Source organism: Prinia subflava, chromosome 6 (genome assembly GCF_021018805.1).
Source record: "Prinia subflava isolate CZ2003 ecotype Zambia chromosome 6, Cam_Psub_1.2, whole genome shotgun sequence".
NCBI classification, from domain to species: Eukaryota; Metazoa; Chordata; class Aves; order Passeriformes; family Cisticolidae; genus Prinia; species Prinia subflava.
Genome location: NC_086252.1, coordinates 7,200,447 through 7,224,663, shown reverse-complemented (window position 1 = coordinate 7,224,663; position 24,217 = coordinate 7,200,447). Strand labels below are relative to the sequence as shown.

The following is a 24,217-nucleotide window of genomic DNA, read 5'->3' as shown; positions in this document are numbered from 1 at the left end:
TGGCCACTTCAATATCTGTACCAGGGGGAGGATTAGCCCTTTTGCAATCTACTCATTTGTTTGGGCTACTTTTGTAACACTGAGTGGACTTTCAATCCTTGAGAGCTTTTTATTCTGTAAGAGAATAAAGTTATTATCATCTCTTCATAGAAAAATGTATGAAACTTAAGAATGTCCTTTAGTTTTCTTCTGTGTCATCCTGTGTTTTGTGAAGTGACTCTCTGTCATGGGTTAGCACTGGCCAGATGTTAATGCACCCGTGAGTGTATGTTTTTCCTAATGAGCTACTGTGAGATGTGGTCAAGAACAGAGCAGAGCAGGCCCAAAACTTGAAAACAGAGAACAAAACTTTATTACATTACATAAGAACAGAAATAGAAAGGAAAATTCTAAACACACACAAAAACAGAAATAAAAACTTCCCAGAACATTTCTTCTCCCCCCCCATTTTCCACCCCCTACACATTACCCTCCATAGACCAAAACCTTGGGTTTTAAATCAAACAATCACCACTCAAAAAAACTAATCTTCAATTCAGCAAGGGAGAGAGCAGTCTCTCTCGCACCACAGACTGCTCTTCAGAAAACACAGGTCCACCCTTTATGTGTTTCCATGTCACCCGTGGCACCGCCCGGAGAAGTCTGCCGGGGTGACACCCTCCTTTCCATGTGCAGTGCTCTCACCACTGTCCATGGGCTAAAGCTGCATATATGGCTCTTTTAAGGATGCTTGCATGCCAAGCTCTCCCCATCTTTCCCCTGGGGTGGAGAGTTCCAAGAACAGATTTTCCCTGAGGGCAGAGGGCGCCACCACACCTTCCCCCTCTCTTCTCTGTTTGCTCCACTCCTAAAGTGTCAGTCACTGTAGCAAAAGTAGAGGCAGCTGTATCCACCCAAATGCAGTTTATGTTCAAAAGAGACTCTGGTTCAGTCTATGGCTAACATTATGCAAGAAAAGTCCAGCTCAAAAGCCACTCCTCTTCAATCTCTGCCCATCTAGAGTTCTTTTCATCTTCCTTTATCATCTCGGTCCCAGGCTGTTTCTCTTTCTCTTCTGAAACCACTAGCCATGAGAATCAATGTCTGGGAAAAAGTTTCCTTCTGCCAGACTAGGCACCTCTTTACACAGCCGGGAACTTCTCCTCTCCGCTCCCCCCCTCTTTCTTGGCTGCTGGCTGCTGCCAATGTTCAAAACTCTGAAGCAGCAGTCTCTCTCCTTGGGGGGAGACGGGGGGGACGGAAGGCTCCTCCAAAGTTCTCCACACCTCCATCCTGGATGGGGCTGGCCCAGCTCCTACCCAGTGGCCCAGCCTGGGTAGGGGAGGAGGGAAAAGATGCTCCTCTCCTGAAAGCAGAGCCAGAAAGAGCAAGTCCCTCTGGGAGGCCTTGCTTTTAACCCCTTGTGTCCTCGGAGGCATGTCCAACCCCTCAGTGGCCACTAAAAGTGCCAACATTCAGACCTGACCACTGATTGGTTTGACCACAGCCTCCTGAAAAACTCACTTCCGCACAAACCAAGACACTCTCAATCGATGACATCAAGGCAAATGAGTTGCTGCTTTGAAATGGAAAAGAAAATTCAAAATATTTCACATTGTCAGGCCATTCCCATTAATTCTGGAAGTCTGCAACTTTTTGGAACTACTTCAGTTGAATAATGGGATATCAAGTCTCAGGGTTGCTGTTCCCTGAGATTCTTCTCGGGGTTGCTGTTCCCTGAGGTAATAAGGTTTTCGGGACTCTCTCTCCTTCTCAGGCATGCTGTTCCCTGAGATTCTCCTCGGGGTTGCTGTTCCCCAAGGTAATAAGGTTTTCTCCCAGGGTTGCTGTTCCCTGAGGCAATAGGGTTTTCTCTCAGGGTTGCTGTTCCATGAGATTCTCCTTGGGTTTGCTGTTCCCAGAGGCAATCAGGCTTTCGAGCTTCTCTTGCCCAAAGGGTCTCACGCTGGAGCCAGAGAAGACAAGCTGAGTCTGCTAGTGCATGTTTCCAAGGTTGTTTATTCTTCATTATCTCTCAGTTCTTTCTCAGTTCTGCCAGGCCTCCCTGGCAGGGTACTTTATCTTAGTTCTTTCTCAGCTCTGCAAGACATCTCCAGCAGAGCAGGACACGCGGTAGACTGGGGTGGATCAGAGGGTCCCGGACCCTTTGTACCATTCCCTGATCCAACCACCATCCACAACAAACGTTTTATTTACAGAATCTTACCAATACTTACTACCTATGTTAACATGTCATTTCTACTCTAAACCAATCCTTGTAATACAACTCAGCAAAAAATGGGAGAAAAGAACAAGAACAGGGGGGACAGGACCACTCCCCAATTCCTCCATCTTGCCTCTTCAAACCCATGTACTAAAAATCCCAGATTCTACATTTATAATCTGTGATAAACTAACTACTACTTATTTTGAATTCTCTCAGCTTGTGATTCTTCATACAACGTGGGCATTCACTCCCATGGCCAGGGATCAGAGGCAGTGTCCTCCTGGGCTCTGTGTGAGGCTGGCTGACCCCCTTGTACAGATCCCAAACCCCCCCGTCCAGACTCCAAACCCTCCAGAGTGGCCAGAGGGATGTTCTAGACTCCAACAATCAAGCTTTCCTGAACTGGAGATTCTTCAAGGCCAAATTCTTCTGTGCCTTCCCTGCAAGGGCCGTTTTGTGCTACAGGAAATAACCCTAATGAGAAAACAATTCCAGCATGGACTAACAGCTTCTGATAGGGACCAAGAGTTGCCAGCAGTTGCTCCAGGTGCTCCTGCCAACAGCCCCTGTAGGAAGGAGCACAGCCCCCAAGGCACGTTGGCTTTGCCTGCCTCTGGCAGAGAAGCCCCCAGGGCACAGGTCTCTGGGGCAGGAGAGGACACTGCCAGGGCTCAGGGGGTGGCAGGTGTGCTTGGGCAGGGACTCTGCCACACCTGCTGATTTCAGTGCTCTCCTGGCCCCAGGGCTCAGAGCAGCATTCGTGCCCTGGCCCACACGTTCCTCGTCTGTGTGACACCCGCAGGTTTAGGATGTCCTCCAGCCAGGACGTGTCCCAAGGAGGCCGTGCCAGCTTCTGGGGAAGGCCCCGTGCCCTTCCCGCTGTGGCTGTATTGGCAGCCCTGGGGGCTCATTCTGCTGCCCTGAGCCCACAGAGCAGGGCAGCGTTTGCTGATGGTTGGAGCCGTTCCTCAAGTTCCTGTGGGGATGTCTCAGACACTTGGGGCAAGGGATTCCTTCTATCCTGGGCCACTTTGGGTGGGCTGGGGGCAGCCCCAAGGAAGGTGGCAGGGTGTGCAAGGGCCCTTTGTGACACGGTGCAGCATGGTCACCATGGGATGCAATGGGACAGGGTGTCACACGGGCCCTTTGTGACACGTGGTGACAACGGTGCTGGCGGTGGTGCAGCCACCGTGCTTGGAGCATGCAACGAGACAGGACGGGACAGAGCAGTGCTGAGAGGAGCCCCCCCACAGCACACTCATTCCTGTCTTACTCGGAGCTTTTCTGAGCCGTTATTCCTGCAGGTGACCTCGAGGCCAGACCACAGCACTTGGTGACCTGTGGCCTACCCGAGACTTCTCTTTTGCAGGTGCCCTTGTGGACGTGTTAACTCAGAACTTTCCTGAGGCATCCCTCTAGGAGGTACCCTCAAGGCCAAACATGGCAGACAGGTTTCATGGCCTGTTCAAAGTCTTCAGGGGGTCACAAAAGAAAGACCCTGGAGCACAACAGCCTGAAGAGCCAGAGCAGTACCAGCCAGTGGAGGACAGTGAGTGACAGAGCTGGGCCACAGGGCTGATGGCTGCAGCCAGCTTGGCCCCATCCCATCCCAGCCACTGTGGACATGCCCATGCACAGGACGGAAGAGGCACTGGGGCTGAACCCCGCAGTGGCCGTGCTCCATCCCCTGGGGCATCCCGGGGCTGTCCCTGCCTGGCGAGTTCATGGCTGGGCTCTGTTCTCCGGCCTCTCCTGCAGCCCCTCAGCTCTGGCTGCTCTCACTCTTTGCCAGGTGCATCCATGGAACAGACACAAGAGCAGGACCCCGCCTGTGGCTGCTTCCGCAGGATACTGGAGGTACCTGCAGCCATCCCCACCTGGGCTGGGCTGCTGTCACTGCTCAGCCCAGCACCGCGCTTGGAGCACTCCATGGAACATCTCTGGCATCCTATCCTTTGTTCTCCTGCAGATGTTCACAAAGTTCATCTGCATTCGACGTAGAAGGACCAGCACCACATCAACTGAGGACACAGCACAGCTTAACTCTAGGCTGACCAAGTTTCAGGCAGAGCCTGATGTCAGCACAGATTGGACTGCACGCTCAGAAAATTCTGACACTGTAAGTAATGATCACAATGTGAAGGCTGTTCTCCTGTCAATGACTGAGTGCATGGTCAGCACAAACACTGACACCAGAAAGACTCAAGGCATCACAAATACTGCCATCACACCCACTCCCACTGTGGTTCATGCTCCCACTATGGATTTTTTTGAGGAGAGTGCTTTTTCTCCTCAGCAGCAGGTAAGCAGCCTGGGGTCAGGCCTGGAGGCCTCCCAGGATCATGGGCCCCCTCAAGCCATGGCCACTGGGCACCCTCAGCCTTTGAGGCCAGCACAAAGTGAGGCCTGGAGGTGCCGGGAAGGGAAGCACTTCTTGGAGGAAGCTGGGGAAGTTGCTCCTTTGGAAGGTTCTCCAAGTGTTCCCCATGCCTCTTTCAGGTGCCAGCCATTGTAAGGAACATTCACCGGAGACTGGCATCCCATGTCACTGTGAATGCCAGGCTGCAAATTGACATTCTGAGGCTGGCTGAAGAACACCCAGCTGATGTGGTGCTGACCCTCCTGCACTGTGCCCCAACGTGTGACAGGTACAGGGTGTACCTGCCTTGAGAGCTCAGGGCTCACCAGCCTTTAGGGCCCATCGCCCTGCACAGCCTGTGCAATGGGGTGTGCCAGACAGGCAGAGAGGTCCAGGAGCCTCGGGCCTCTCTGTTTCCCAAGCCTGCTGCCAATGCTCCCTCCCTGCCCTTCAGGGCACCAGGGCTCTGTCACCTGTGCCCCAGAGCTGCACAGGGCATGGCAGTGTGACTGAGACGCCCCTGACACAGAGCTCTGATCCCACAGAGCTGCTGCAATGATCTGGAGAGCCATAGGCTCATCAGGACCAACAGTGGAGAAGGTGCTGGCAACACTGGTCTGTGTAATGGAGCACTGGCCACTGTACAGGATGTGCACCTCTGATGGGGACAAGAAGGAAGTTTTTGCCCTGGCTGTGAGTTTCTGCGCCTGTGCTCACCACCAGGCTGCCTCTCCAGCAGCTCTCCATCCTCTCCCTGCCTCAGGCGCTGAAACCTGGGCTAGGGGCAGGCTCAGGGGGCACCAGGCCCGCTGCTGCCCCTGTGTCTCCTCTTGGACCCTGACACCTCGGCACTGAGCGCTGTCTCGGGCTGCTTCTATTTCAGGCAACTCTGGTGCTCTGGGTGATTCTCCAGGTGCCTGAGTGCCACGAGGCAATGACCCTTTATTCCTCCCGCCTGTTTGTGGCTCTGCTCTTCCATGTTGTCATCACCACACAGCAGAAGCCACCCAAGGAAGTTGATAACTTCTGGAGGGCATGCCGGGAGGAACACCGCCTTCCCAGCAATCCCAACAGGTTCCAGTCCTCCCATCCTTCCCATGCCCTTGTGGCCAGTACCAGTGCTCCCAGTGTGACCTGGGCTTTGCTCTGCACACAGGTTTGCAGTGCAGGCCATGAAGGCTCTGCTCTACCAGCTGCAGTGTGACAGAGAGGTGATGGCCATGGAGTGCAAGTGTGGCTGGGACACGCTGCTCTGTGCTGACACCCAGCACTATGCCGTGGGTCTGCTGGCCAGGTGAGAGCCCCTTCTCCCCGCTGTCCCCAGCACTTGTGCCCTGTGCCCAGGGTGCCCCACACAGTCCCTGTGGTCATGGGCCAGAGGGCCTCATAGTGATGAGGGAAGGCCAAGCAGACTGGGAAAGGCTGGGAGAGGAGGATGCCCAGGATGGGCCACCGCCCAAGTGCCCACGTTCACTTCAGGGATGCTGGGGAAAGACTGGACTTCTGTGAGTCAGTCCTCTCCCCGAGAGGTTTGCCACCTCCACCTCAGGGTCTTTTTCTCCTGACAGGGAGATGCGCTGTGACTTGATCTCTTTGTGTTCCCGCATTGCATTTCACCTGCTCCGGCTGCTCAGCATTAAGCAGCCAAGCTGGGATCTGATTGCCCTGGCATTCCTTGTGGAGGTGAGCCTGAAGACCAGCGCTGCCTCGCTGAGCTGCCTCCCAGCTCTCTGCCCCCTTGTAGCCGCTGCTGCCTGGGACGGTGCCCGTGCCCTGTGCTGCTGCCTGGGCCCGGCCCTGTGTGGTTCTGGACTCCTGCCGGCGGGTCTCCTGTCACTGCGCTGTGCCTTTCAGGTCCTCGAGTGCATGGATTTGACTACATGCCGTGCCAGCATCATCAAGGTCATGTTCAAGTACCTGCTGGGCGATTGCAGGGAGAGGCGTCGCCTGGCACTCAGAGGCCTCGTGGTGCTCAGCAAGGATCCCTTCATGGTGAGAAGGTGGCAGCAGATGAAGCTGTACTGGGGAAAGCAGCCCCTTGGACTGGCTGGCCTTCAGGAGCTGAGGCAGCTACTCCCAGCTCTCCTGCCTCACCTGCCTGAGTGCTTTGGACAGGCCTTTGGGCTCTGGGCCCTGCGGCAGCAGGGTGCGGTTGCAGTGCCAGGATGGCGTTGGCAGTGCAGCCGTTTGTGGCTTCACAGCACAGCCTTGTGTTCCACACAGGCCAGAATAATGTGCCATGTGTCTCCAAGCCTGCTGGAGCTGCTGGATGATGTAGATGGAGAGGTGGTCAGCATGTCCCTCCGTGTGTTCACTAATGTGCTCAGGAACGAAGGCATCCGGGTATCGAGCGCCACTGCCCCAAAGCTGGCTGAGGCACTCCTGGCGCTCTTTGACCACGTGAGATTCTGCATCCTGAACCACAGGAATTGGGTGCTTCCCAGTGCCGTCTGCATTTTCAGACCTTTGCCTGGGTGGGCTAGGAGTAATTGGTGCTTAGGTTTTCTCCTTTCCTCTAGGACAATAGCCATGTACAACTACTCTCCATTCACCTCTTCTGTAAAGTGATGGAGTTGGTAGTGGATGAGGGAAAAAAGCCCCTGAAAGAAATTGTCAACAAGAGCCTGTACCCACTTTTCATCTACTGCTATGATGAGAACCAGCATGTGGCAAAGGTGAGGTTTTGTGTGATGCTGATGTTCTGCTGGGAAGGGGCTGGGCTGCCTCCTGCCCTGGTGCCTCCAGGGCTGCAGCCTCCTCTGGGCCATGGCACAGGGACGGGTCCTGTGCCTTGGGCTGCGGTGCCATATCTGTGTCTCTGCTGCTCTCCAGGCCTCTCGAGAAACGCTGCATTGTGCAGCCGGGTTCTTGAAGAGGGGGAATCTTGAGCAGCTACTGAAGAAGGAGCAGTTGAAGATCGATGAGTGTCTGGTAAGGATGGCCTGGATGAAGCCCTAGCCTCAAGCTGGAAAGACCCCCTGCCCCTGGTGTTCAGTGTGTGTGGGGCTGGCAGCTGTGGCCCCTGCTCAGTGCTGCACCCAGGGGCGCCAGCCTGTGCCCCACATGCTGCTCCCTTCCCTGGGCCGCAGGTCTCTTCTCCAGTCTCCTGTGGCCCCGAGCCGGGTGCCGATGGAGCGCCGGCACAGGGGGGCTGTGGGGCGGGGCGGCACCGCGGCTGCCCGGACAGCAGCCGGCCCTCTGCCCCCTCCAGAGCCCGGCAACAGCGGCTGCTGGCCGGGCCTCAGGGCTGTGCGGGCAGGGGAGGCCGGGGCTGGGCGCAGGGAGAGCCCGGCCGAGGGGTTGAGCCCGCGCCAACTCTTCCCTCCTGCCGCTCTCTCCAGCTGGCTGAGGACAGGAGCCGAGCAGCCAAACACCTGCGCCGGGTGCTACCGTACCTGGAGAACCCAGAGCAGCCCCTGCGAGCAGCGCCCATCAGGTTCCTGGGTGAGCCACGAGCCCGGGCTCCCTCCCCGGCCCGCCCCAGCTCGGCCCCAGCCCCGGCTGCTGCCCCGGCAGCGGCCTCCGGGCCCGGCGCCGTGGAGCCCCGCCTGCCCTCGGGGCTGCTGCCGCCCTCTGGCAGCCGTGCCCGCCCCTGGGCGGCAGGAAGCGGCAAGGGCCCGGGCTGAGCCGTGCCGGGCCAGGAGGCCGTGGGGCCACAGGGCTGGCAGCGCCGCTGGCACCGAGCTGTGCCGCTGGGGCCGTGACAAGCTCTGTGTTCCTAGGAAGGGTCTGGCGGCGCCGTAGGGGACAGCAGGAAGAGCTCCAGGTCCTCAGGGAGGGTGAGTGAGGGCAGCGGGCTGGCAGCGGGGGCTGGCGGCGAGGGGGAGCTGCAATCCCTGCCCTGGCTGCGGAGGGCTCTGCTCCCTGTGTGGACAAGCGATGGCGTGGGCAGAGCACACAGGGATTTCAGGGTCCCATGGGGGATTTGTGCCCAGCACCTTCCAGCAAATCCCAATGTCTCCTGCTCTCTTCTGGCTGGGATGGCCCTGGCAGGGGACTTTCTCCAAGGATTCTCACAGATCCAGGCTCTTACCATGGCTCTGTTCCTCTCTCTTGAAGCCCTTCATGCCCAGAGGCAAGGCGCCAGGCTATCATTTTCTAACCTGGAAAATCAAGCCCAGGTTCCTCAAAGATCTAAAGACCTAGGGACATCTTCAGGATCTAGTGAACCAGTGTCCCAGGAACGTACACGAAACACTGAAGAGGACATAAACCTCTCGATGCCGCTGGAGCTGCAGACCTAGCTGATGCTAGGCACAGTTCCAATGGCATCACACCTCACCCTATTTGTAGATAACCGTCCCTCTAGCCTTCAGACACTGCCCACTCCCCATTTTTTTCCCTCCCCTCTCTTCCACCCCTTTTCACAGCTCCCTACCTCTAGCCCTCTTACACTGCCCATCCCCTTTTTCCCTCCCAGTTCATCCCTTTGCTTCCCCTTTAATTAATAAACAGTTTGACTTCTTCACTTTGCCTGCATCTCTGTGCAGCTGAAACGCTGCAAATCCGGAGGGAAGGGACACCCAGCGCCCTCCTGCCTTTCTCTTCTGCGCCGTGTTTTGTGCAGAGACCCAGAGGAACGAGGGCAGATCAGGCTGGAAAGGTCCCTGTGCTGAAGGGGTCCACTCCCACAACACTGTGGAGTTAAAGGTCTTGCTGAGCACCCTGAAGCCCCTGGATTTTGGAAAAGCCAACCTGAGTATGATCTGAACACAGCTGTGAGGAATTCTATGACAAGCATCTGTGGAGGGCAAAGGAGCTTGGAATGCTGGAAGCTTTCAAGAATAGCTTCCTGAAAGCACAGCAGTGCTCCATCCCGACACAGGGTCAGGAAGAAGGCAGAAGCAGAGACCATGAGGGCTCTGTAACCGGGAGCTTTGGGTGTGCCTAAGGGCAAGTGAAGCAGCAGCACGGTGGCCCAGACTGGGACGTGCGACCGTGCCAGTGCCCGGAGCGCTGTCAGGCAGTGCCGGGATCCTGGGTGCGGTTCTGGTCCCCACAACTGAGGAATGGCAGCCCCTGCCTCAGACCCAGTCAGAAAGCCAAGCAAGTGAGACCAGAGGGAGGGCAGCCTTCCAGTCTCTCTGGGGCATGGCCACAAAGCAGCCCCTGCTTCTTCCTGTGCCTGTGCTTGGGGTGTGCTGAGGGCAGCGCCAGCCAGGTTGTGCTGTGTGTTCCAAAGGCTGTTGAGAGCAGACATGAAGAGTGCTGCATGCACAGCAGAGAGTCCTGGAAGGTGCTGGCACGAGCATCCTGCGGGCACAGGGCTCTGGGAACAGCCTGGTTTTGCTGCCATGAGCACAGGCAGGAGTTGAGGCAGGTGAAGAGGCAGCAGGCAGCTTGTGTTTGTAGAGGGCCTGGGGCTGCATGTCTGAACCTCCACCTGGAAACACTTGCGGGAATAACCAGCTAGAGCTGGAGTGCCTGTCCTGAAAAGACGAGAAGTAATTCACCCTTGCCAGGGTTTCTGAAGGGTGTGTTGGTGTTCCCCAGGGAAGCTACACACTTGGGGAAATGTCCTTGGGGAAAAGGGGCTTGCTTCCTAAGGAAAGTGCTGTACAGGGATCTCCCAGTGAGGTAGGGGCAAGTGTCTCCCTTTGGCTCTCTGTGGCCCTTTCAGTCCTTGAGGCCTGTTGCACTTGGCAGAGGGGCAGGGGAAGGGAAGAGGCTGTGAGGAGCACGTTTGGCATCCACCTGGACCTGCAGAGACCAGGCCAAGCACCTGCAGCAGGCTGTTACACCCCTTTGGACAGAGGTGTGAGCAGAAGCAACTCTGTCCAGCTGTGAGCCCCACAGCTCTCTTTGAGAGCTGGGAATTCAAAAGCCTTTATGCACACACTTTTCACACCTTACCTGTCTGCTGTGTTTACACTCTTGGCAATATGCATTTGCCTCTTCCCTGCTGGAAGCTGCTGTGGCCCAGGGGGCCAGCACAGAGCTGGGCTGTGTGGGCCAGGCAGCATGGAGATTCTTGGCTGATCTTGCTGTGTCCCTGGCCTCGGAAAAGGCTTGGAGGGTTTGCCTCCCAAGGAGTCCTGCACAATGTCTCTTCCTGTGCATCCCAGAGAGAACAAAGTAGGCATTTCTGGCAGCTGGGCATTAGCAGGCCTTCAAATGGGAGTGTGTTGTGGAGCAGGCCCAGCTGAGATACCCTGAGAGGAGCCCAGCGCTCCTTGCTCCTCTCTGCTGACACGTGAGCACTGTCTGGTTTGGGGATGACCCTGGCTGTGTGAGGGGGTGCTACATGGACTCGAGACAGCCGGTCCTGTCCCCCTGGGTCCCAGCAGTGCCTCGCAGCAGTCCTGCATCCATGTCAGGATGCTGGCCAGGAGAGGTCCTGGAAGCTGAGGCAGCTGACTTTTAGCTTTTGCAGGTATGCACAGGTCAAGGCAAATGGTGTTCCCTCAGAATAAAACAGTCCTGAGACGTCTCCCCAGAGCTGCCTGAAGCCACCTCCTTGTGGCACCAGAGCTTTTCCTGTGGAATGTTCTACCTCCGCCAAGATTAAAGAGGGAGCTGGAGAAGGAGCTTGCCAGGCTGCTCCCGACCCTTACCAGCAGTCCTGGCAAAGTGGAGAAGTCCGAGCTGAGGGCAAATGTGCAAATGTAACAGCCGTGCACAGGAAGGGTGGGTGGGAAGGATGATCCACAGGCCTGGCAGCCTGAGCTTGCTGCCAGGGAAGGCCTTGGGGCAGATCCTCCTGAGTGCCATCCCACGGCACATGCAGGGAACCAGGGGCTCTGCCGGAGGGTGGGAAAGCTCTGCAGAAGGATGGAGAGAGCTGGGGCTCCTGGTGGGGTATGGAGGTGGGGTTGGTGTTGGTGGCCATTTTGGGATGGAGTTGTCTGGAAGGTGAGAGGTGTAGGCTGGAATTGGAGTCACTTTGAAGGCAGCGTCTGTGATTTGGCACAGCTTTGGTTCTGGAAGGCAGAAGGAGTAGCTGTGACTTTTTCTGTTAGTGGTCCTGATTCCCCTGCAGGGAAGAAGAGGGGAGAGCTGTACTTTATTGGCCACTTCAATATCTGTACCAGGGGGAGGATTAGCCCTTTTGCAATCTACTCATTTGTTTGGGCTACTTTTGTAACACTGAGTGGACTTTCATTCCTTGAGGGCTTTCATTCTGTAAGAGAATAAGATTATTATAGTCCCTTCATAGAAAAATCTATGAAACCAAAAAATGAGCTTTCATTTTCTTCGATTTCATCTTTTCATGGCCCCAGCTTTGGGCTGATCCTGTTGCTCCCTGTTCCCTCCTGGCCATGGCAAGAGCAGGCTGGGATGGCCCTGGCAGGGGACCCTCCTCAGGTCCCCACAGCTCCAGGATCTGACTGTGGCTCTGCTCCTTTCTCTTTCAGCCCTAGTAGACATGGCTGATGACATTAGCCCTGCCATCATGAGCCTGGCACTTCAAACATTTTACATCGTCCGGGCAGCAGAGGGATTACCATATTCTCTCTACCAACACCTGCAAGATCAGGTGCACAGGGCATGGACAACACGGCCTCGTCTGTCGGGCCTCAGCTGGCTGTGCTGCTGGAGCTCTGCACAGAGCTGATCTGAGAGGGTCTGTCTGCTGCAGCCACCTGACGCAGCGGGGATTTTCAGATCCTTCAGGATTGTTCTTTTCTTCTTTTTGTTTGTCTTTAGTATATAAATATAGCATGTGTTATAATACACAGACTCCCAGGACCTTTCTTTTGCTGCCCAGGGTGTGCAGGGCATAGGTGAAGAGGGGGGAAAGGGTGCTTGGGTTTAGCCAGCTGCCCAGGCATGCATGTAGAAATACATGTAAAAAGCAGATGCTCTGGTGTCCCAGCTTAGAGAACAAAAATGGATGGTGTTTCGGGAGAGGTTGTGGTCTCAAAGGACGAGAGCGCTTTTCAGCAGAGAGCGCTTGTGGAAGGCCCCAGGCGCCTCGGCCGCAGGGGCGGCCACAGCGGCTCGGAGCTGCCGGCCCGCGGCTGAGGGGAGCGGCGGGGCGGGGCCGCCCGCGCCTGGGCGGGAAACGCCCCCCTGCGGCGGGGAGCGGGCGGCGGCGGCGCAGCGGGGACCCGCCCGGCCCTGCCGTGTCCCTCAGGGCGCCCGCGGCCCCTCAGCGGCCCTCGCCGCCCTCCGGCCAGCGGCGTGTCCGCTCGGCCGCACGCGGCACGCCCGTCTGCCCCTCAAGTGACCCTCACGTTCCTCACCCACGCCACGTACCCTGAGGGACACCACGGACACCCGCCTGCCCTCCCTGGCCCCCACGTCACCTCAGTGCAATCCAGAGCACCTGCCACCCACTGCCCCCTCCGTGACCCTCATGTCCCCTCAGTGGCATGCAGGGCAGATTGATTCCTAAAGCTTAACCTGTTCTCTATTTACATTGTGCCACACTGCCTGGGCATCCCAAACCTGAGGTTCTTCTGTGAAGGCACAGAAGAATCTGGCATTTAATAACCCTAAATTCAGGAAACCAGGAATGCACATTACTTCCCTTTGCTCAACACAAATAGTTAAAAATAAAGTTACAAACTTTTCAAGTCAATTGGCATGACCCAAGAACATAAAATATTTGGAAATCTGCTTCCCACCTCAAAACAGCAACTCATTTGCCTTCACATGGTCCATTGAGAGTCAATTACAACAATTTTTTTGACACCAAACAGAAGTGTCTTTTGTTTTTGTTTGGGATTGTTTGGCTTTTTTGCCAAGCCAGCCCAGGCAGTCCTTCCTAGGAGAATACACCGATGTGCTGTCTGGGTGACGGTGCAGCCAGCTCCTGCAGGGTAGGACACAGGGAGAACCAACCATTCACCCAGGAACGTCTTCCATCTGTCTGTGTTACACAGGTCTTCTTGCACACAGCCCAGGCGGAAACACGGGCTTACAGCAACATCCAAACTGCTCTCCTGCACTGCCTGCTGAGACTTTTTTTGTACATGCACATTCTGCTTTCATCTTCTTCACTGCATTACTGGCAGCTCCCATGAGGTACTGGAGAAGTCCGGCAGGATTTGTTATTAAAGCCCACAGGTTTCCACGTGGATCTTCAGCAGGGAGGGATACTCAGCTCTTCTGCTTCCCCACCCACTTTCTCCTGTTTTAACCACCTTGGAGCTCAGGTAGCTTTCCCTACAGAGGCTGGAACTGTGGGTAAATGAGCACTGCCGAACCACATAGGAGAATAAAATGCCAAGAAACAATGTTCCGTTACATGTGGGATGGAGATGAAATGGAAAACTCAAACTGAAATTGAGTTCCTTTTCCCCAAATCCTTCATGAACCTCTGTTCCCAACTGAATTCCTAATGGTTTCTCAACTCAAAGGTCCTCCCACTTCCTACACTCAACACTGTACTTGAAAAAACTCCAAAATCCACACCAATTGCTTCAATTAAAACAGCAAATACAAGCACAAAAATACTTCCTCTTTGTTGAGCTGAAAGCACAGGGTTAGTGCAGGACAGGTAAGGATTCAAACGCCTGGAGATGTCACTTTAGAAAATATTTCACAGAATGTCTCCCAAGGTAGGGCTCTGGATAGGGAAGCACAAAGCTGCTCATCTGAAGACAGGTATTTGTGAACCAAAAACCAGGAAAAGGGCAATGAGGATGAAATCCATGTGAAATAGCTTGGATTCCAAAGCAGCACAAGGCAAAAAGTGTCTGGGACTACAGTACTCGAGGCAAGTTCTGAGTTAATGCCTCACCCAAAGCTAAACGACTGCTTAAGTTTTACAGCAGACCAGAAATCACAAAGTTATCAACTTGGTAGAACAAGACAGGGTCAAACTTACGGTATTTGACATAGATTTGATACTAGATTTGAGACAGACACAGATTGCCAATGTCCGCATTGCTCCTCTCCTATTACCATTCATTGAGTACATAATAATCCTTTAACTATGTCTAAGTTTCCTTTCTCCAAGCAGGGTTGTGTGCTACCTACAAGTGCAAACATGCACAATACAAACACAGAAAGGAAATTTTCACTCGGCTGTTCAAACACTTTACACCAAGGAATATTTTAAGACATCTGAGAAGGACATCTTGTACCTTTAAGACATCTATGGGTTTTTTGAATACAGTTCCATACAACTGCTGCACACGAGGCTGTGGAGGCATACAATATTGCAGTAATCCTTAATTAGCCCTATCCAAATTAGGCCAGTAGTAATTCATTAAAAAAACCTCACCAAACCAAACCTTTATTCTGCAGAAAGTTTAAAAAGCCAAGTGCACAAGGTCAGTGTAAACATGTTCTTTAATATCACTGAAAACAAATTTAGCAATCCAAGTCTTAGGTGGGTTTCAAATAAATAATCATTTTGAGAAAGTGTTTACACATCAAGGGAGCTCTCAAGGCAGCAGAGCACAGTTTGTAATTCCTCCCTGCTAACACCCCCTCACCAGGAGAATGTACAGTAGGCAGTGCACACTGGAGAAACAATCACAACACAAGGGCACACTTGCCAGCTTCCATGGAACCTCTGGATGGGATTTTAGAAAGAGGGGAGAAGTAAATGGAGACATGCACTGCCTGTTAAAGCACCACTCTTTCTCCACAGCCTTTTCACCAACATAAAACAAATGGCAAGAGAATTCATGTTTGTGAATTCATGTTTGCTTCCAAAATCCACTCTCAGCTCAAAGATTAACAGAGCACTCCTCTGACAGAATTATTCTTCAAACTGACACTGCAGCACAATGCATCACCCCCTCCAAGCTGGGCTCTGCTCCTACTTTAACCTTGAATTTCCTCTTCCATCACTGCAAAAGTAAGCCAGAAAGCTTAAAGACAGCTAAGAATTGTTCCTTCTTGCAGACCTTGGCCCAGTCTACTGAAATGGAGCAAGACGTGACAGGTCTCAAGATGTAGGGTTACCCAGGGAAACATCTGGTGGCCTATGTCACTCAAATAAAACCTTCCAGAAGTCAAAATACTTCCTCAAAATGTAGATTTGTCTTTGTTAAACAATTATTCTGTTGTAAATTCTGCCTGATGTGGAATTTCTCACATCAGAACAAGAAGATTTAACAATCCAGAAACAAGGGAAAAAATCAAATATGCCACAAAAATATTTGCAAGAGAGTTACTTCAAAATTGTTTTCTTTCACTTTCATCAAAATATTTTCTCTCTGTACATATGGGCTGGGCAGTCTTCCACTCTCTGTCCTCTAGTTCAACGTGCAAGAGATCTGTCATAAGCACTGCAGTGCTCACCAGAGAATTGTTTCTTCTCCATTTCTAACACTCCTGAAAAAGGTTCTGCTTTGAGTCAATTAAAAAAAATGTACTATGTAATACTGCTGGGTATGCTGTGTACCTACTGAATAAATATTGCAGGAGTTAAAGGATTCTTTCACTGCTAGCTGGGCTTTGGCAAAACAGGAGTGGGGCTGACATACACTGGGTACTTCACTTTTGAGTGGGGGATGCTGCAACATTTAACAGATATGGAATAAAATAAATCTTAGATCTAAAACTGTCAGTACACAGGATGCTCAAGTTGTTCTGGACACAGGAGCAGGGTGATCAGTTTTCCAGGAAAGCCACATAGTCAGTCAATCTGGCCAACTGCTGTTCATTGGGAATTGGTGGGACTGGAGCAGGTTCTACAAAGAGAAAAAAATGGATCATTAATGAAATTTAGAAAGCAAATCCATCAGCAGTACCATCCACCCTAACAGTAAGAGAAAAAAAAATAAATGCATCTGACTTTCAACAGCCTTCTGGGGGCAGATCTTAACTGTATCTCCTCCCTACACAGCTCCAGCTGACATAATTCTTGTTATCTGCACCATTCAGTACTCCAAGAGTTACTAACCACAAAAACTGCTGCAACAAGTTCCACTTGTCAGCAGCCCCCAGAATTTCTTTGTACACACTGGAGTCTGAGTAATGAGGGTTGACAGCACTCTGAGAGAAAAGCTCCTGGAGCTCTCTGGTTGCTCCTCTCCTTGCAAGCTGCCATTCTGAAGACTCCAAACAGGGTGATCAGACCAACAGAACACACAGGAGCTCTGCTTTGGAAGTGGGAACCTCAGGAATCTCAGGCACTGCTTAAAACATGAGGGAGTGAGAAGACAGAGGGAGAACCACATTTACATAGCACCTGATCGGAGTGGGCTGTTGTTTTTTATTTTGGAGGGGCCAGTGAGAACATTGACTTTTCTAGGACTCGATTCCCACCCAGTGGTGCTGGTGACACTGTTTATGCAAGTTTAGCTAAATCCATTATATATAAACAAAAATACCTGATGAAGGAATAAATCTGTTAAAGGAAGCTTCCAGCACACCTGCAGGAAAACATAGGAAATTAGCCCCGTGGAACAGTTTTAAACAGTTCTATGCAACAAAACATGGATCAAAAGCTAATTAAAATTAAACCTGTTTATTCATCACACTTGACTTTATAACTAAAGCAGAATACTCAAGGCTTAGCTGCTTCAAAAGACTCTCTTTCTTTTGATTCAACAGTAGTTCTTGCACTCACTTTTGAAAAAACCCACATGTAAGTAATTCCCAATTTTTTTAAGCTCTGCATATTTTGCAACCAGTTCATAAAACCCCCACCTGATCATATGTAAAATCTCAGGGCTCTGGTTGGCTTTGTGACCCTTAGGGGTAAATTTCAGCACCTGGCACCTGTTTATTACAGGCTCTGAACACCCAAAAACTCTGCCCATACAAACAGTGTCATTTCTTAGTCCAACAGATCTCGCCCTTTTGGATAGGCTGTAATTTAGCTCCTTCTGCCAGAGCTGCACAGAACAGTTCAAGAACAGTTGTTTCATCCTGCTTTTATAGCTTAATATTTATTTTTGCCTCAGCCAGCCACAGATACAACTTTAGGGAAAAAAAAAGGGAAAAAAAAGGGAAAAAAAGAGGAAAAAGGAAAAAAAAAAGGAAAAAAGCCAAGTATTTCTGCAGACCAAGCTTTGAAGCTTTGCAGGAACAGACATTCCGTTATCAACACCGTGAAAGCGAAGAAAAGATTTAAATTTTAAAAGCAAAGGAAATTATACCAACAACTGGAACTCCTCAGAGCACAAAGATTCACTTAATCCCTGCCTAAAGAAGTTCTAATTCTCCTGAAGAAAAAAAAAGATAAAATCTCAGGTTCAAGATGGTCTGTTTTTTACTCATCTTATTAGGATAAGACATTTGAGGTCATCCAGCTCATGTTCCATAGAGGCAGAGCCAGCAGCAGAGGAGAAGGAGCAGTCACAGCACATCCTGTCTGCTTTTGTTTAAACAAGTTCATGTGAGGATGTAGCTTAATCCAAACTACTTGTAACTCCAAACCAAACGCACCACTTGGTACTTCCTCACATTTTATACATACCCCGTGTTTATAAGCAGCACGAGTGTCCAAAAAGTATCTAAGAGAATCCTGTGCAAAGCTGTAATTAAAAACTTAACACCTGATTGCTAGAAAATGCTGAATGTTTCTTGAGGTAACAGCTCCACCTACCTGGCTTTTTAGGCATCACCATGCGAGTTGCAAAGTCTGCTTGCCAGCCCTGTTCTAGCACACCTGGAAAGGCATTTGGGCATTTGTAAGATACAGAAGGGGAGAATAAACAATGATAATTAACAGCAAATAATTTTTTAAATATCAAACCATTATCCAGAACCAAGATTTTTTTTTCTAATCACTGCCCAATTACTTAACAGCCTCAGAATTTGTAGATACATTTTTATTAATCATCACTTGGAGCTCTCTGAGCTCATCATCAGTATAAAAATTACTCAGGGAATAATGCCAAGTACCTTTGACAGCTTCTTCCACAGGAAGGCCAACAAAGGCTGCGAAATCATCTGCAACTATTGATGTGTAAGCCTGGGAAACCAGTCCAAAGGCTCTTCTCCTGGTTGCATCTAGGGGCAGAGGAACACAGGACACAAGAGACTCATCTCCAGAGCTGGGAAATCTGAGAACATTTCCTCAATTCTGTCACCTTTGCAAAATCACTACCAGCTTTCAAGTGAGCACTTCAGGAGTTCCCCCTCCCTTCCCACAGTTCACAGTCAGCAGCAAGAGACAACAAATTGTTCTCTGCCAGGACAAACCCCCTCAGAGCCCACACTGAACCCCCAAAGGCAGCCTGCAGCAAACTGGGCTCTACCACCAACACATAAAATGCTTTAGGGAACTCTGCATCTGATGGCATCCTCTGTTTGCAATCTGCCAGCAATTAGTTAATAATTAATGGCACCTAAAAAGCAGTTGTTTCTCAGGCTACAGAGAATGGGTTATTGCAAAGCACCTCTATTCAGCAGTCTGCACTGCCCTCTAGGAGGAAGAATTCACGTTACCAATAGACAGGATAGAAAACATTTCACAGAAAAACCTTCTTGTAAATGCTGCAAGGTTCTGAAATGCCAGGCCAAGTTCCCTGAATCACTGGTTAGAAGTCTGATTAAACTGGGTAATTCATGGTCTGTTTTGCTCTTACAGAACAAACCCCGTGGTTTAAGAAATTCCAGTGACAAAGAATACACAGACACAAAATCCTACTAACACTGATTTATTTGTTTCAACAAGGCTTTGTAACTAGCTTTTTCTTCACACCCAATACCTGAAAACCTTGTAAGTAAAACCTACAAAAACTTGGCAGCAGTTTTCCTGACCACCTCTGATTGTTCACAATTAACAGTTTGTTTGTGTTGTGAAATGATCCCAGGCAGTCCCCTGCTCCCCACACAGGCTCAGCTCGTACCTCTGAGTGCTTCCATGATGGGCTGGATCGTCTCAGACCACTGGTGTGCACTGATTGCTGCGTAGATCCCTGGGAAATCCCTCTGCCAGATTCTTTGTCCCACAGACCAAACTGCACCAAGTTCAGCATTTGCCTGTTGTGACCAAAAAAAAACCCCAAAGCCCGGTGTTAACCCAGAAGAAAATCCTCTGCACTGCCCACATGCATAAACCCATTTCCACCCCCAGATCTGCAGAGAGCATTGCTGTGCAACAAACCCAACAGATTTCTGAGTTAAATTTGGCCCAGTACTTACAGATTTGATAGCAGGGGGGATTCTTTTCCAGAGATAACGTGCGTTATTCCTAAAAACAAAAAGATAAAAATGCTTTTCAGTCACCAGATGAGACACCACAAGGTTTGTCCAGATGCCTTACTGAACACTCTCAGTGCTTTAAAATATTCTTCCTAAGCAGGAATACTGGATACTGAAGTGGGAAAACAGAGACGACACTGCCGTAACCCAACAGTTCATCAATGGCCTCATTTAACACCAGTTTGGGAAAGCAAATTCTCTCTAAAAACCCCAAGTTGAGTGCATCAAGTACACACAGGGACATGGAATAACCCTCCAGACCAAATTCCCAGGATCTCTGCTTCCTGCAGATTCAGCTCCTTCAAGCCAACAGCATTCCCTCATTTTTAACTTGGATGGGCCAGAGTTAATCCTGCTGGAATTCAAATACAAGCCTCAAATCCAACCCAAAACAAATGAACAGCTCCAAAACAAAGCACGGAAACGTTTAACACTTCCCAGAGGAGCCAATTTCACCACTTAAGGAACTTTATCCCCAAATTTCCCCACAGTTCAAAAGGGTGGGGAAGAGCAAGGAAAGGAGAACAGAATTCCGGTCAGACCAAGGGGTGAAAGATTTACTCCCAGGAATATTATTATACATTTTTTTTGTAAACACAGCATTTTTATTAATCACACATCCCCTTCCCAGCACGCTGGTGACAAACCCAGTGTCACAGACTGGGACAAGCCACTCACATGTCATTGTGCAGCAGGTACAGAGCCAGCAGCTGGCCGTAAACCAGGGGTGTGGCAATTCCTCCAGGGGCCTGAAAACAAACACATTCTTGAGTTACAGATTTTACACAGGGGTGTGATACAGAATGCAGCAGGAAGCCAAATTTTATATAAACTGGACACTCCAAAACTACTCATTTTTATTTTTATTTTTTTCACATCACATAACAGGCCTGCGCAATTATTTGGGGGGGATAAAGCAAGGCTACCTCTTCCATGACTCTTTTCCTATGCTCATGAGAGTGGCAGCTGTTGAAAGTGAAATTAAATAACTCCGATTTCGTTCACCTTCAGCTGAACTTCAGCTCAGGCCACTCCACCACAGCAAAGCTTCTCTGCCTCTCCCGAAAAGCCCAGGCTAAACTTCGGCCCCTGCCACACTTGAGCAGAGCTTACAACCTCTCTCAAGGAGGAAACAAGGGAGTGATAAAAAAAAAAAAAAACAAACCTGTAAAATTCTGAAAGCCTGCAGTAACCTGAAAGCTAAAAAAGATTTCCAGTAAGGCTTATCAAGGGACAAGAGAACGTTAAACAGCACGGCGGGAGCTTCCAGTGAAAGCTGCCACAATCAAACTCGATCTAAGGGTAATTCCCCAAGCCTGGCTCAGGGCTCCCATTCCCTGATCAATATTTTCCTTTTTTCAGCCATGAGAAGGACGGAAACACATAAACTACCCCCGTCTGAGAGGACGCGAAAAATTATACGGAAATACCCATTTATCTGCAGGCTGCGAGTTTCTGCAGGGCTCTCTGGCGAGCGCAAGGGGCCAAGTTCTAGCACTGAACCCTCTCCCGCTCACACACACGCCCACGCACCCTCCCCATCTCACAGGCGCACACGCAGACCCCCCACGGCCCCCAGCACCTCCAGCTCCTGCGTCTCGCACTGCTCCAGGAGCCGCCTGAAGCTCACGGAGCTCTCGGCCATCACCGCCACCGGCATCTTCCCCTCCCGGCGCCGCCCGCCCGCATCGGGCGCCCGCGCTATGACGTCACTTCCGCCGCCAGCCCGCTCCCCTGCAACTTCCGGCAGCCTCTCAGTGATCCTGGAGGACCGGGGGCGTGGCCAAGACGGGGCGCGGCCAAGCTCGGGGGCGTGGCCAGGGAAGGCGATGCTAATGAAGGGGGCGTGGCCAAGCCCGGGGCCGTGGCCAAGGCCCGTGAGGGGCTGAGGGCGGCGCGCGGTTTTTGAGGGTGGAGATGGTTAAAGCCCTTTAAATCCCTTTACTTTTTGCGCAATAAGCAACGTTTCCGGGCCGTATAAAGGACTGAGTGTGCGTGGCGTGCAACACGGAGATCCGCGTTCGGTTTTCTCTCCGCATTTGTCGCATGTTACGGGATGCGTGAGACGGGCACCCTCTCTCCCTTATTGCGCGTTACATGTCTATAAGGGATATTCCAAAGGCATAGGAAGTGCTTTTCCAGCTCTGTGCCTGTTTCTGGTGGGTTTTAAAAGTCGTTTTACCCAGTTTAGCTGGGTTTCTTTATCTTTGTTCCCTATGAAATCTCTGCTTGCAGAGAAAACAGCACTGCTGGAGCCAAGTCATAGGATCATGGAATATCCTGAGCTGACCCACAAAGATCATCAAATTCAACCCCTGCACCTGCACAGGCACCCCAACAATCCCGCCCTGTCCTGAGAGCGTTGTCCATGCATTCCTTGAGCTGTGGCAGCCTCGGGAATGTGACCATTCCCCAGGGAACCTGTTCAGAGCTCACCTTTTTCCCAGCATCCAGCCTAAACCTCCCCTGACACAGCTCCAATATATATCCAATAAATATTCAATATATATATACAAGGAAGCATCTGTATCTGTGCTTCTATCCTATAGAAGAGTCCACAATACACTAAAACAGCATTTAACAGCACAGGTGCTATTTTAGAGGTGGAACCACCCCCCGGCCGTGGCCTTTCCACGGCTCCCCATCCCCAGTGACGGTCCCAGCCCAGTCCGAAGCATAGGAAGTGATGGGAAAGGGCAAGATTCTCTCCAAATCTATGTAATTGCTGGGGCCACAGATGTAAATCCATATTTTTAGGGTAAATCAACCTGAAGGGCTCATTTTTTGCAAAACTTTGCTTTCTGATACAACGGATTTGCTTTCCACCATCATCCTCTGCCCCATATTCCCTGAACAAAGCCTGACCCCAGCACTTCCCACCATCTTCCATCCCCAGCACAGCCCTAAAAATCATTCCTCAAACCATTTATTCTTCATGCAGGGAGTTTTCTCAAGCCGTGCTCAAGAGCTGCACCACCTCAGTGCAAAATTCGTGTGTTCTCCACACTTTTGGGGTGAAAAAAAGGAAGAGTGGCATAAATCCTGATCCCTTTGCCATGGAGTCCCCGCGCTCCGGGAGATGTTTTGGCTGTGGAAAAACAAAACTAACGTGTTTGTGTTCGTTTTGGGATTCGACCGAAGCACAGCATCTTGGAGGAGAGCTCCAGGCGATGGCACTGCTGCTCCGCCGGCTCAGACATCACTTTTCCCGGGAAACAACCTCTCATCCCGCTCCCGTCCCCGCCAGCCGCATCGATCCCGGCGGCCCTTTGTTGCCGCCAGCTCTGTGCCAGCGTCGCTTTGACATTCGGACATCTGAGAGGAGCACTGTCCTCACCTTTTGCTCCCATTCCCAATTATCTCGTGTTTTCGGGAGGCGAGGAGGGGAGCAAAGCGGGCGGCAGCTTGTGAAGATGCCGGTGGGGGACCTTCCCTCAGGGCTGGGGTCAGAGCATCCCGGATTGCCACCGGGAACGTGTTGATTTGGGAAGGATTCGTCTCCTGGGGGGATGTCACGCACTGCAATCCCACATCCCGATGCCACCCTCCTTCCTGGTGGATCCAGCTGGGAAGGCATGAGACGGTCCCGGCACCGCTGGCTGTGTTGGGCCTGGGCAAAATCGCAGCCCCTGACTATGCTCCTGCTCCCTGCCGGGAGATCATTTCATTTTGGGGGGGAAAAACCCTGTAAAATGGAATAGAGGAGAGGTTTCCTCAAGAGGGCACTAGCTGCAAGAGAAACTGCCTAAAAATCCAAGGAAACTGGACACCCAAACATCCCACCGTCCTTTCCACATGAGAGACTCTATTTGGGGGAAATTCGGCTTTTTAAAAAATATTTCATTTTGCTTTTTATTTTGCTTTTGGGACAACAGACGAAGCGTTGCTTCCCGCTGTGCTGAGCTGAGCCTCCCAAATCCAACAGCCCCTCTCTGGAAGCAATTCCTTCGCATGGAATCAGGCAAAACCTATCCTTTTGCAAGCATGTGCTGCATCCTCTCCTCTCCTCTCCTCTCCTCTCCTCTCCTCTCCTCTCCTCTCCTCTCCTCTCTCTCCCCCCAACCCCTTTTTCCAAAGCTGTTTAAGGCTGTGGTAACATTTTCAGGGAGGAAACATGCCAGAAGAGAATACACTTCTTTTTGAGTCACCAAGATAAAATACAGCAAATTTGTTTTATTTTCAGGGTTGTTATAAAGCTGGGAGGTTTGGAAGATGTCCCTGGGGTTGTTTGGAGCCTGGCCTCAGTGTGGTGGCATCATCCAGGACCTCTGGACAGTGACGGAGACTGCCTGAGCCAGCATCCCAGAAAACCACAGGGTCATTTATTTCACTCAGGAGTTTCTCCTCAATTCAGACACCAAAAGAAGAGGCCAGACTCATAAAACAGCTGAGCACGTTGGAAAATCTATCCCACTGGCAAAGCTAACCACGTTAAATTAACAGGAAGGCTCTTTGACTTGACAGCATCCTGATTTTTCTTTGGCCCACAGGCTCAAAAAGCACTTAAAGACATGGCCGCCAGCTGCTGCAGAAGTGTAAAGTAAATTTAATGTGATTTTTATTCAGCTCCTGGTGATGATGGCAGGAAAATC

The 24,217-nt window shown here is 51.3% G+C and overlaps 2 protein-coding genes across 4 annotated transcripts; one reads left to right on the top strand and one right to left on the bottom strand.

Annotated features, from left to right (window-relative positions):
• Window positions 1-228: 228 nt before the first annotated feature.
• On the top strand, window positions 229-12,227 carry LOC134551951 (uncharacterized). 3 transcript variants are annotated; one of them, XR_010080725.1, is made up of 3 exons: window positions 229-8,009; window positions 8,288-8,344; window positions 11,921-12,227. XR_010080725.1 is itself a non-coding variant. In XM_063400023.1 (3 exons), exons 1-3 carry the CDS (start codon window positions 7,629-7,631, stop codon window positions 8,709-8,711), a joined length of 525 nt encoding a protein of 174 aa, XP_063256093.1. In that variant the 5' UTR covers window positions 7,313-7,628; the 3' UTR covers window positions 8,712-9,033. The 3 variants fall into 3 exon arrangements, 1 of the variants encoding a protein (XP_063256093.1); XR_010080724.1 differs by lacking the exon at window positions 11,921-12,227 and adding an exon at window positions 8,625-9,033; XM_063400023.1 differs by lacking the exon at window positions 11,921-12,227 and adding an exon at window positions 8,625-9,033 and having other exon boundaries at window positions 7,313-8,009.
• A 2,562-nt stretch (window positions 12,228-14,789) lies between these two features.
• COPS8 (COP9 signalosome subunit 8) lies at window positions 14,790-21,344 on the bottom strand. The gene is made up of 8 exons (XM_063400021.1): window positions 21,208-21,344; window positions 20,304-20,374; window positions 19,566-19,614; window positions 19,271-19,403; window positions 18,321-18,428; window positions 18,022-18,084; window positions 16,802-16,843; window positions 14,790-16,159 (listed from the first exon to the last, which is right to left on the bottom strand). The coding sequence occupies exons 1-8, from the start codon at window positions 21,283-21,285 to the stop codon at window positions 16,080-16,082; spliced, it is 624 nt and encodes a 207-aa protein (XP_063256091.1). The 5' UTR covers window positions 21,286-21,344; the 3' UTR covers window positions 14,790-16,079.
• Between the last annotated feature and the right edge of the window lie 2,873 nt (window positions 21,345-24,217).